The following is a 12,052-nucleotide window of genomic DNA, read 5'->3' on the forward strand; positions in this document are numbered from 1 at the left end:
CTGTGTGTGTCACGTGGAGTACGCCTCTGTGTGTGTCACGTGGTGTACTCCTGTGTGTGTCACGTGGGGTACTCCTGTGTGTGTGTCACGTGGAGTACCTCTGTGTGTGTCACGTGGGGTACTCCTGTGTGTGTGTCACGTGGTGTACCCCTGTGTGTGTCACGTGGGGTACTCCTGTGTGTGTCACGTGGAGAGACAAACATGGGGGAGTATTTGTACTCTCATAACGTCATGAAGCCCTCTTCGACAGGCCAGTTTTTCGTTCAAATGTTCAATCAAAACGAACGTATTGATTTACACACGCGTGTACAGTATTTATGAATTGCCTGCGTACTTAATGTGTGTATTTATTAACCGACTGTGAAAACAAAATCACGGCGCTGCGAGTCAGCACGACTTCGTGGCGATATCGACTCTCTGTACGCGCGCGCGTGTACGTGTGTGTACGTGTATGTGTGTGTACACGCATGCATGCGTGTATCCGGCACCCCTACGAGCGCGTGTGTTGCTGTATACGGTTTGTCCAACTCGCATCATCATCATCGTCATCGTCGTCCGCGCCCTACATTATTAAAACAACACGAGCCCCGAAATAAAACCATAGCCGAGCTTGACCGCCGCTGCTGCTGCTGCTTCTCACGCGACCATCACCGGCGCGGAGAGCACGTGGGCCAACTGGAGTCTGTGTGTCGACACACTTCGAAATAATAAATTCGTTGATAATACCTTGAAACAAAATGTGAATTCTTTACAAAACGAAAAAAAAGCGGACAGCGTTAACTTCACTGTTTACATTCGGAAACAATGTTTTTGTTGTGTCACTTATACAAGTTGTTTGGGTTATTTTTGTGTGTGTGTAAAATAATGTCACAAATATAACAAACCTTGGGCGTTTATTGTACCAATTGGATGACATCACCGAACTGTGTGTTAGTTGCGTGGGTTTCCAGCTAAAATGCTTCATCAGTTATGTCGATCTGACGTCAGCATGTCTCCATGGATTATAACGAGCTATGTGTTAATCAATATTATATCTACAGTATGATTATATACTCTCTCTCTCTCTCTATTGCGCTCTTAGATCCTCCTACCTCTGTTGGTTGTGTTTCTCTGTCTCTGTTGCTTTCCGTGTGTGTGTGTCTCTTATATATTCAGATTTCATTCATCTCTGTGTGTCCTGCCTCTGTTCCACGTGTCTATCCGGATGTCTTCCATTTGTTTATCAGCCAGTCTCTCTCATTGCATGCCCTATGTATGTCCGTCTTGTCATACACGTCTGTCTGCAATACATAGGTCCGTTTGTCTCTCTGCCATATCAGCTGTCTCTCTCTCTCTCTCTGTGTGTGCTGATATCCGTCTGCCGTTCTGTCCGTCCCATCTGTCGATATATACGCGCCTGTCTCTCTGTTATTGTCTCTTTATACATTAATCCGTCCATCTGTTTGTCTGTTCGCTTCTCTTCATAAACATGCATTGTCTCTCGTCATTGTCTCTCCATCTGTCTGTCTGTGTGTGTCTCTCTCTCTCTGTCCGTCTCTATTTCTCTCTCTGTCTGAATCCAGAGGCCTCAGAATGTTTAGCACGCAAACTGTTCCACTCACCAGCATGTTGTTAGCGTGTATATTTTTCAGTTTTAATCGGAACAAATAGTAAAAAAAAGTTTTGCCATTGGTTCAACAACAATGCCAAATAAACCCTTTTCAACCCGAGACCCATATCCGCTGCTCTGTGATATTGAAACATTCTGGTTCTGGGTGAGTGGGGTGGGTGACTTATCACGTCGTAGCGAACACTCACGCAGATGACTCTCAGCTGGTTGGCGATAGGCGCAGCACCTGCAATTGCCTGCGAGCGCCACTGCCGGCGAAATGGCCTCCACTAAGAGAGAGCTCTGCATAACTGCTCTGCATGTTGCGTGTGTGTTTTTTGCCTACTCTTCCACGATGGCCAGGCGTCTTGGAAGAAGCATGTATACCCACACTTATCCTCACTACACGCAATATGAAGTTCGACTAAATTCGGGGCACCCCCCCCCCCCCCACACTGGCTGCTGTTGCGTGGGCAGAGGCTGTGGGGGTGTGGGGGGGGTGACAATTTAAAATCTTCCCCCATTGTTTTCAACTGCCGCGCCTGGAGATCGGTCGACCTCTGCATTGTTAAGTCCAGCGCGCTGCTAACCATCATTGCACCGCAGCCTTACAAATGTAAATCATCATCATCAGCAGCAGCTGCTGCCCCGCCGGTTGTGGAGGCGAAATCGACGCACGCCTCCCAGGCACGTGACCCCGGCCACGCCACGAAGCGTCGTCGATTGCCGAAGCTGGGCACGCGCACGCACGCGCGCGGCGGCGGGGCCCTGAACGAGGTGGGGAGGGCAGGGGTGCGATGGGAGCCGGTGACGAGCGCAGCGAGGTGGTGTTCTCAAGAGGTTCCACCAGAATTAGAGAGGCGCGGCGTCCGGATTCGTTCGCCGAGCGCCGGCGCCGGCGCGGGGCTCAAGATCGTCCCGCGCACGAGCACGCGCACGCACGAGCGAGCACGAGCACGCGGCGTGAAGAGGGGGAAGGGGAGCGCGTGGACCAGAGACGTCATCACATTCGACTGCTGCCCAAAGTGAGTGGCGCTTGAGCAGGGCGCACGTCACGGCTAGGAGAGGAGGGGGGGGGGTAACGATGATTGACCCGCGGCTCTGTATGCTGAACTTCTTTCGCACCGTACGTAGCCAACCACGCGTGGCGAACGCGCCCGCGAGATCCCCGTGGGAATTTGGTCTGTTTGTGTTTTGTTTTGCTTTATAGACCCACGCCGGCCAGACGTCTCGGGAGAGGTGACGGTACCCACACTTTACCCCACCGCGCGCTACAGCACTTGCCGACACGACGCGCTTCGCGGTGCGCCCCATTCACGCCCTGCCGGGCGGACGAGGGGCGATGCGGGTGTCATAAACTCGCCCCCCCCCCCCGTCGTTTCCATCTGCCGCGCCACAAAATCCGAGCGGCGACGCCCTGAACTTCGCAAGTCCGACGCGTCGCTGCCCGTGTCCGTACCCAGTGACGGACACCACGAGGCGTCAGTTGGGACACGGGCGGCCGCGCCTGTCGTGCCGAGTGGCGTTTGTTGAATTTCAAAGGGCACGTTCGCGAGTACGCGGAGGGAGCCGCGGCAATTGTGCGTCCATCACCGAGTGTGAACTATCCTCGGGAGTCAAAGATGTGTTAGATGCTGCGCGCGGTAAGCCACCCGGTTGAGCCGTGGTGTCCTCTTCAATTAATGGGCTCCTGTGGGCGTAATGGGATTTTCATTGAGACCGCGAATGTGCGGCAGTTCTTGGCCGTGGCCGGTGAGCTCAGAGATCGTGGGGCTGATCCTGAGATTCAAATGCGGGTCTCAGTCGCACCCGCGGTTCAACCGGGCGCGCAAATTGCTGAGATCAGGCGGTGGTCGTGTCAGACAGGTCACCAATGACTGTACACACAGGAGCGCGTGGGTTCGATCCCGACCCATGACGCCTGCTGCTGCTGTATAGTTGGAGTTTGCGTGTCTCTCTCCCCGTGGTCGCGTGGATTTTTCTCCGGTTTCTCCCTCCACATTTAGAAACACAAGTTTAGAGTATGTGGCTGATATACATTTCCACGTGATACGCCACTTCGTTGAGCTGTCATTTGCGATTGCCAGGTCGCTTCTAAAAAAAGAGCTACACAATTCAGTGGGGCCTTACCTGGTAAAATAAAAAAAAGTTTAAATTTAAATTGTTTTAAGTCGGAAAATTGCAGTTCTGAGAAGTAGAAATATCGGTTAGACTTCTCATTCGTCGAACAGCGATCGCTGTCACACGGCGGAGCGGGTGAGAAGTGAAAAGGAGCTTCATAGCTCATCAGATTTCATCAGGATGAATCAATATTATTACTCCGAAATGCCGCTCCCTCCAGTGTGTGGACCAGAGGGCGCCTGAAGAAGGGGTCTCGGATGTAGCTCTGTAGAGATCCACTTCCTTGGGCCGTTCACGAATAACGCGAAGGGCTCACACGGCTCTGTGAGGGATTTGAAAGGGAAACTGCGTCCCATGACACGACACACACAGCAAGAACAATCGGAATAAAATCGTCAAAAGGGAAAACGCCAACAACAAAAAAGCAATTTGCCGACATTCCAGTTCTGAAAGTGGAAATATCACACCGCCATGGGACAAGCAGACCGGCGCTCACACGATTGCCTGGCTTGCCAGCTTACTCGGAATTCTATAATCCACGTCTGAGAACCGAGAGGCGGTCACGGCTGTTGGGGGGGGGGGGGGGAATTGGAGGGAGGGTGGAGGGGGAAACCTTCCCTTGTTTCTCGGCGTGTGGCTTCGGTGATAACTGAGCGGTGGCGCAATGGTTAGCGTGCTTCGCTGTGAAACCGGCGAAACAATAGTTGCTTCCCGGCGACGGGCGGTCTATAGCCGAACGCCGGCGCATCCTTAAAATGAATACCTTGGTGCCGTGTTTGGGGAGACAAAGACGGCCTGGCGTGGTGGTGGTGGTGGTGATGACACAGTCGTATTGCGCCGTGCCTGGCTTGCATAGGCGCTCGCTAACAGAGCTCTTGCCCGAGCAGTCTGTGCAAAGTTGCGCGTGGTGGTTGGGGGTGGATGGGTGGTGGGGATCTTCGTCTTTGTGCCGTCAGAGTGCACGGGGGGCGGGGGGGCGAGTCAATCCAGGGGGATGCTCCATGCATAATGTGGCCAGATGATTGCCGTGGCCTGCACGCGGGGCTGACCCAGACACAGAGGGAGCAGGGGACGGAGGAGGAGTGGGAGGGGGGACGGGTGCGATGGGGGTAATCGGTGCATTGGGGAGGAGTGGAGTGTGGGGGAGGGGTGGGGAAGCGGTAGAGTCGTGGTTAGCGCGCTGCACTTCTGACCCGGCGAACCGAGTTCGATTCCCGCTCACGGCCAACATCAATGACATTTATCTGAACCGGCCCTGGGCCTCCTTTAGGTCGGCTCAGCCTCAGAAGCGACCTGGCCATAAATCGTAGCTCAGCGGAGTGGCTGCTAATTTACAGAATCAGGCCAATTACTCTGAACGCGTGATGTAGATTCTGAACGTGGAGGGGATACAACAACAAAAACATCCGCGTGACCGCGGGGAGAGAGAGGGACACCGCGAACTGCGCGCGCGATCCAGGGTTCAGCTGATATTTGAATTCGGCGGTGCGCTCTGACCGAGCTGCACTGACCGCTCACCCGAGTTCCGTTTGACAGCCTTGGGTTGGGTGGTGGGAGTGGCTCAGCCTCCCCCACCTCCTCCTCCTCTCTCCCCCACCCAGCCAGTTGCGTGAGCGGCTGCCCCGCGGCGCTCACTGGGGGCCTTCTGTCGGGGACCTTTTGTGCGACGAGTCTCGACACCCTGGGGGCTATGGGGACAAAATTATTGTTACCAACCCACATTGCGCTCCTCCTCGCTGGTACCCGATCCTGCACGTTACAGAGAGAGCACAACAATAATAACAATAACAACAACAGGGTCAGACAAATATCAGCCACTGTTATTGACAGCCCATGGTCAACTCCGGCAGCGCCGCAAGTGTTTGGTTCACGGGGAAAGTGTGGCGGCCAAACCTGGCCCAACCACCACCACCACCACCACGCCGGTCAGTGCGTCAGCCAAATTTGTGTTAAACTGATGATTATTATTACAATGCAAACGTGGTGGCATTTCGATGGCTACAAAATAAACGGACTCTGGTGACTTACGGCTGGCCTGGTCTGAGTCTAAATGAACTCCCGGTGCAGTCAGTTTCGCCGTGTTCACACTGACTGTGCGTGACGTCTGCGTCGTGGTCAGCGCCCTCCGCCGACCAAGTGACGATTGTCTCAACGGTCTTGGACTTTCCCCTAGGCCAGGGGTCGGCAACCAAAATAACAAGAAGAGCCATTTCTTTCCAATTCGGTACAAAATTCAGTATTTCAAGAGCCGCAATGCATCTGAGTACATACGTACTCATCGTCAAGAAGCAGCCCGTAAAGAGCCACATGCGGCTCCGGAGCCGTAGGTTGCCGACCCCTGCCCTAGGCCGACCCAGCCTCAAATGAGTACCTGGTGCGGCGTGGAAACATCGCCACCGGGGAGGCAGAGACGGTGGGGCGTGGTGGTGGTAGCCACCCCCACCCAGTCTGTTGAGGCTCTACGGGGGCGATCTGCGTCTTCGTGTGTGTCGTTGGGGAGCGGTGGCGCAGTGGGTTGGTCATAGCGCACTGCGCTACAAACCCGGCACGGGTTTCCGAGCTCGAATAATTCTCGCCCACGGCCAACATCAGCGGCGAATATCTCCCCGAGGTCAACCTTTGAATGAGCGTCTGCTTCGGTGTGCGCGCGCATCATCGGGCCACCCGGGAGAGACAAAGGCGGCCCCGGCGAGATCGCTGGCCACTCCCGTGTCGGTCCCTCGAACGTTGCGCGTCCGCTAACAGCACTTGCTCCCAACAGCCCGTGCGGACTACACGGGGGACCTTTGTCTGTGCGTGCCCGTGAACAAATACGTCGCCTGGCCGCATTGTACATCACGCTGACGAATGATCGCCGAGCGCGCGGCACCTCCCACGGTTACCATTGGAGCCCGTCTGTTCATTATTCCTGAACGCTCCACTTCACGTTAATCAAGTAATCAATTAATAATAAAGCGTTTACTTAATTATACACGTTGCTGTTTCGTTTTTTTTTCTTCCCCCCCCCTTCTCTTTTGCAGCTGTCCGGTGGCCTTTGCGATCTGAATTGTGAATGGATATGCAGTACTCCCACGCACTCTCCGGTAACATCGTCATCATGAGCCATGATCAATCCACTGCTGGATGAAGGCCTCCCTCCCTCCCGCACCCCCCCCCCACCCCACAGGTCGTCACCTGCTGCACACGAAGCCAATCTCATCGCTCCAGCCACCGCATACCACTGGCACGCGTTCCGAGTCCACGGCCTGAGTCATCGCGACTCCCCCCTCTGTTGTCTCACGCTGGCAACAGCACTAACACCCAGGCGGGGAGTCACACGCGCGACGCCTCTCTCCTCCTCCTCCCTCCCTGGTCGAGATGAATCTCAGCAGTCGCCTGGAATATCGAACAAAGGACGCAAAGATCCCCCGTGTAGCCTTAAACAGACTGTTGGGGCAAGTGCTGTTGGCGAGTAGCTGCGAAGGCCGGAACGGCACACGAGGTGGGTCGCCAGCACCACGGTCTAAGACCGTTCGGACAGCAGCCACTGGTGTTGATGGCATTGAGTGGGGATCGAACTCGGCTCGCCACGTGGTTGCTGCCGTTCTCGCTGCAATTCCTCCTCGCGCCTCCGAATCGTTTTCTCTCATCGAGAGCGCGGGAACGCCGCGCAGCGTGTTACAAGTTGAACGTCAGCATCGTCACTCGTGATCATTCCACTGCTGGATGAAATGCCTCCCCAAGCTCCCGCCGCCGCCGCCATCTCGCATGGTCTTGTGATCTAACTACCCTTTCAGCGCCAGCACGCGAGCTGATTTCATCTCCCAATCACCGCGATGACAGCCAGTGGTCAAGACTCACATCTCGCTACCGTGCGGTGCCACGGTGGCTAGATGTTAACGACCTCGCCCGGTATACAGGAGGTCATGGGCTCGATCCAGACCCTGACGCCTGCTGTTGTATATTGGGAGTTTTCATGCTCTCTCCCCGTGGTCGCGTCGATTTTTCTCGGGGTCCTCCGGTTTTCCCCTCCACATTTATAAACACTTGGCGGCTATACATTCACACATGATGCTAAGCCACCGCGCGTTGGACTATCGCGTGGCCAGGTCGCTTCTGAAAAATCATTTTGCTTCGGGGGTCTGATCTAGTAAAATAAATTAAAAATGCTTAGTTTAGTTTACTAACACAATACTAACATCGCCTGCCCGCCCCACCGATCATTTGTGTTTAAAAAGCTCACATTTTCTCTTGGCCATTCGCTTCCTCTTCCCTCTCCTCGCCCCTCCACTCCTTCCCGTCCCTCCCTTACAGCCCTTTCGTGATCCCCAAGTCTACCCCCCCTATCGCGGTCACCCATTCCTCAACCCTTGTAGCATGCCCCTGCCATCGACACCATTACATGCGGTCGCCGCTTTGTAAGCTCCGTCAAGCGCCTCGAGTGAGGGCGCTCAGTAAATATAAATGGAGATTAGATTCCAGTGCGTTGGCAACTGCTGAATGACGCAAGCTTGCAAAATGCCTTCAACGCGCGGCACTGGTCAAGGGTGCCACAACGTGCGCACAGAAGCGTGTAGAGGTTACACGCCCGGAATTACAATGACGACGGGAAGGACAGATGCGGGCGAACAAATCAGAGAAATGATATTGACTTGAGGACAGCAGGACAGCACCGATACGTCGCTAGACCGGGCGATGGTCGATGGACAACACTGGCGAAAGAATGACAGCGGAATGAGGAATGAGTGGACAGCCATCGTAGACACGGAGCGAAGTGATGAGCTCGTCTGCAGGATTGAGATGGCTTTGTGCGACTGTGAGAGATGGTGTCAGCATGAACAAAAAAAACGGAACTATTTTTTATTTTACCGGGTAAGCCCCCACCGAGCTGCGATGTAGCTCTTTTTCAGAAGCGACCTGGCCACAAACGATATCTCAATGAAGTGGCTGATCATGTGGAAATATATAGCAGCCACAATACTCTTCAATACATGGAGAGGCCTTCATAGAGCAATGGAAAAAAAACAATGGCTGGTGACTGGTCTGAGATGGCTTCACTCATCTCAATAGAAACATCCGTAAATGTTTATAAATCCAGCTGCACAAGAACGGAAAGATCGGTGCAAGTTTCAGCCACACACTGTTTTAATCCGTTCGGCAGCAAACGGCCGTCATACAAACAAGGTATCAAAATGACAAGATACATTTTTTTTCGCGAATAATAATATTCACAAGCAACACAAATGACCGCCGACGTATCGGCGCCCGCCATTTATATTGACGCTGCCCCCCTAAAACAATCACGGCTCTCGCGGTTACACTTTCGTTCCGACCCCCCTTTTTGCTTCCAGCGATTCATCGCAGAGCTGGAAACAGCCGTGCGTTCAAAACACAGATGGCAAGCTTATTTCCCCCCCACCCACCCACAACCCCCAGCGCGCGAGAAAAATGAATTCATCCTAAGACAGAGAGAGAGAGAGAGAAACGACACGAGTTGCCGGCGACGTTTCTAAATCTTTGTTTTGGATTTCCCCGCAATTGAATTCAGTGCGCCTGGCCAGAGCGGAACTGGACGCGCTGTGCCCAGCACACGCGCTCGCTCGCTGTGGAACATCGCACACGGAGGAGGAGACCACAAGCTCGGCCACTCGCAGGGGTCGTGCCGACGGTGGGACGGAAAACGGCAACCAGTTTTTTTTTTATATCGATACACAAAAAGAGCCACGCGACATCCCTATGTACACCACGCACGCGCTGCACGCGCTACTCAAGTACGTTGACCAGCAGTGGGAAGAGTTGCCGCAGGTGCCACTGCTGGCGGCACGAGGGGGGGGGGGGGGGGGGGACTTGCGGTGGAAGAGGTCCGCACGTTTGACCTGCGCGGCACGCGACAGTCGAACCGGGGGGGGGTCGAGGTTTCCCACCACCTTTGTCCAACCGGCCGTGTAAGTTGGTGCACGAGTCGAGGTCATCGGTAGGCGATGGGGAAAAGCGTGGGGGGGGAAACTCCCACCTCGTGCTTTCGAGATGTCTGCCCGGCGTGCGTGTAGTCAGCCAAAGTGCGATCGACAGAGGGCTCTCTCTGTCTTTCGAGCTCCCTCCAGCGGAGGCTCTAATTGCCAGCAACGGCGTGAGCAGGCTATTGTAGGGCTGCGCCTTCATCTATTCTCTTTACAGCGAGAAACAAAATTGAAATTACTCACTTCAGAGTGATCCTGTTCAATGGCAAAGCCACAGACTCCCCCCTGCCACGAGACGTTTGTCTAGCAGAAAGGGTTTTAATTTTGCTCGCAACAACAAAAAATCAACAACCACCGTTTGCAGGAACCGCGGCAGCAGCTGTTCCACTTTGCTTAGGAATTAGAGACTCGATTAAGCCACTGCGAACGCACCCATTATATATATACACACACACACACAAGCTGTGAATTCATTAAAAACGGCTGTAAAAAAAAATGACACTAAATTGCCTTTTTTTTCAATTCACGAGCGACCCCTTGCGTGTAAGCCGATTTGCGGAGTCACCTGCCGAGGCCGCGGCGTCGACCGCGGAGCGCGAATGTCGCTACGACACCCGCACACCGCGGTCGTGCTCTCGCGCGGCGCGGCGTGAAAACGCAATCCAGATGACCCCCCCCCCCCCCGTTGCGACGGCCACCGCAACAGCCCGGAAACCCCCCGCTACTCCGCGCGCCGCAGCCATTGCGTACGCCCCCAACGGAGAGAGAACTCGTCCCGAGAGACGGAGCCCGTCCCGCCGCGGAGACTGAACGGCGGGCAGGGTCGTGCTGCGGTTGGTCAGTTGGATTGCGCGACCGTGGGTGGGGAGAGCGGAGGGCAACGGTGGCGACTTGGTGCGGCCTTCATCCAGCAGTGCATTGCTCACGGCTGCTGCTGCTGCTGCCGCTGCTGCTGCTGCTGCCGCTGGCGATAACGACGAGGACGACGAGGAGCGATGCCGACCGCGAACGCGCGCGTCGCGGGCACGCAACCCCGACACATTCGGACAGACGCGAGTCCTGTTGGCGTAATCAGGATGAGACGCCCCGTCGCGTCCGAGGAGGCCGGAGTCGAGCGTCCCCCCACGAGGCCCCTTTTGCCGCGTCCGCGCGCCGCCGTTAAGTCGTCGGGCGCGATGCGTGTCCAGGCGCGGCTCGGCGGGAGGCGAAAGAAACCGCTGGCTCAGCAGCGGTCACCGCGCCGCTCATTACCATGCCTCCCACGGCGCCCCCCTCCACCCTCCGCTGCCACTCCCGCCCCCCCGCCCGCGCCGCGGCGGCGGCCACAGGTTAGAAGTGAGCCGTCACGCGGTCGATGTCCAAAATGTCTTCAATTATCTGTTGAGAAATAAAATACGCGTTTAATCAATTCCGTCAATTAATCAATTATCTTCCGACTCGCTCCCACCACTCCACCGCACACACCCTGCCACCCCCACTCCTCTTCTGTGGGGGAGGGGGAGGGGGGGAGCAGGGGAGGGAAAGACGAGGTTCTCAGACACTTGATTTGTCCCGTGTGTGTTGTGCAGTTAGTGAGCATGTGAGGGTGCGTGCGTGCGTATTTATGTGCCGTCTGTGGTGTATGCAGTTGTCTGTGGTGTGTGTGGGGAGTGGTGGCGCAGCAGTTAGTGCACTGCGCTACGAACCCGGCGAGGACCCGAGTTCCATTCCTGCTCAGGGCCAACATCAGTGACAAATATCTGAACCGGTTCTGAGCCTCGCCGAAGTTGGCTCAGCCTTAAACATGTACCCGGTGGAGTAAGGTAAACATCAGCACGGAGGATGGTGCTGGTCACCCACCATCACGTCGTTCATTTGCCGTGTCGACCTTCGTAGGTGCTCGCTAACAGCACTTGCTCCAACAGTCCGGTAAACGCTATACGAAGGATATGTCTTCATGTGTGTATGTATGTATGTGTACACGTGTGAATGACTGAAAGCCAATCTGCGTTCGTGAGTGGTAAACACACACAGGTGAATCACTGTGCAATACATTAATCCTTTCTTCGTTTCGAACACCTCGCGTTTCATCGTTATCACTTAACGATTATAGAACGTGGATACGCATGCGGCTGTCCCTGTGAGGCACAAGGTCAATGAAGTAGCGCCGGGCCCGCGAGCGAGTGTTAGTCAGCACGGGGGAGACAAAGGCAGCCGGGTATGGTGCTGGTCACACCTCCGATTAGCACAGTTGGCTATGTTCGGTGTGAGAGAAGTGCAACGTAAAGTCAGTCGGGTGGGCAATGTTGCTTCCAAAATAAGTATTTTTTTCCGAGAAATTTGATCACATTTGGAAAATGCAGATCGTGACGCCGGCAAAGATCCGTTTCGAATAACGTTGCCATATGTTTGCTTTAACGTCCGC

General features: G+C 54.9%; 1 protein-coding gene across 1 annotated transcript in view; it reads right to left on the reverse strand.

Annotated features, from left to right (window-relative positions):
• Positions 1-8,811: 8,811 nt before the first annotated feature.
• Positions 8,812-12,052, reverse strand: part of CPSF1 (cleavage and polyadenylation specific factor 1) — a 62,711-nt gene continuing 59,470 nt past the window's right edge. Inside the window, 1 exon segment of the mRNA XM_061573308.1 lies at positions 8,812-11,025. Within this exon segment, the coding sequence (XP_061429292.1) occupies positions 10,978-11,025 (48 nt within the window). The 3' untranslated portion in view covers positions 8,812-10,977.

Source organism: Lethenteron reissneri, chromosome 52, assembly GCF_015708825.2.
Source record: "Lethenteron reissneri isolate LAM-NWPU_2019-01 chromosome 52, ASM1570882v1, whole genome shotgun sequence".
Lineage (NCBI taxonomy): Eukaryota > Metazoa > Chordata > Hyperoartia > Petromyzontiformes > Petromyzontidae > Lethenteron > Lethenteron reissneri.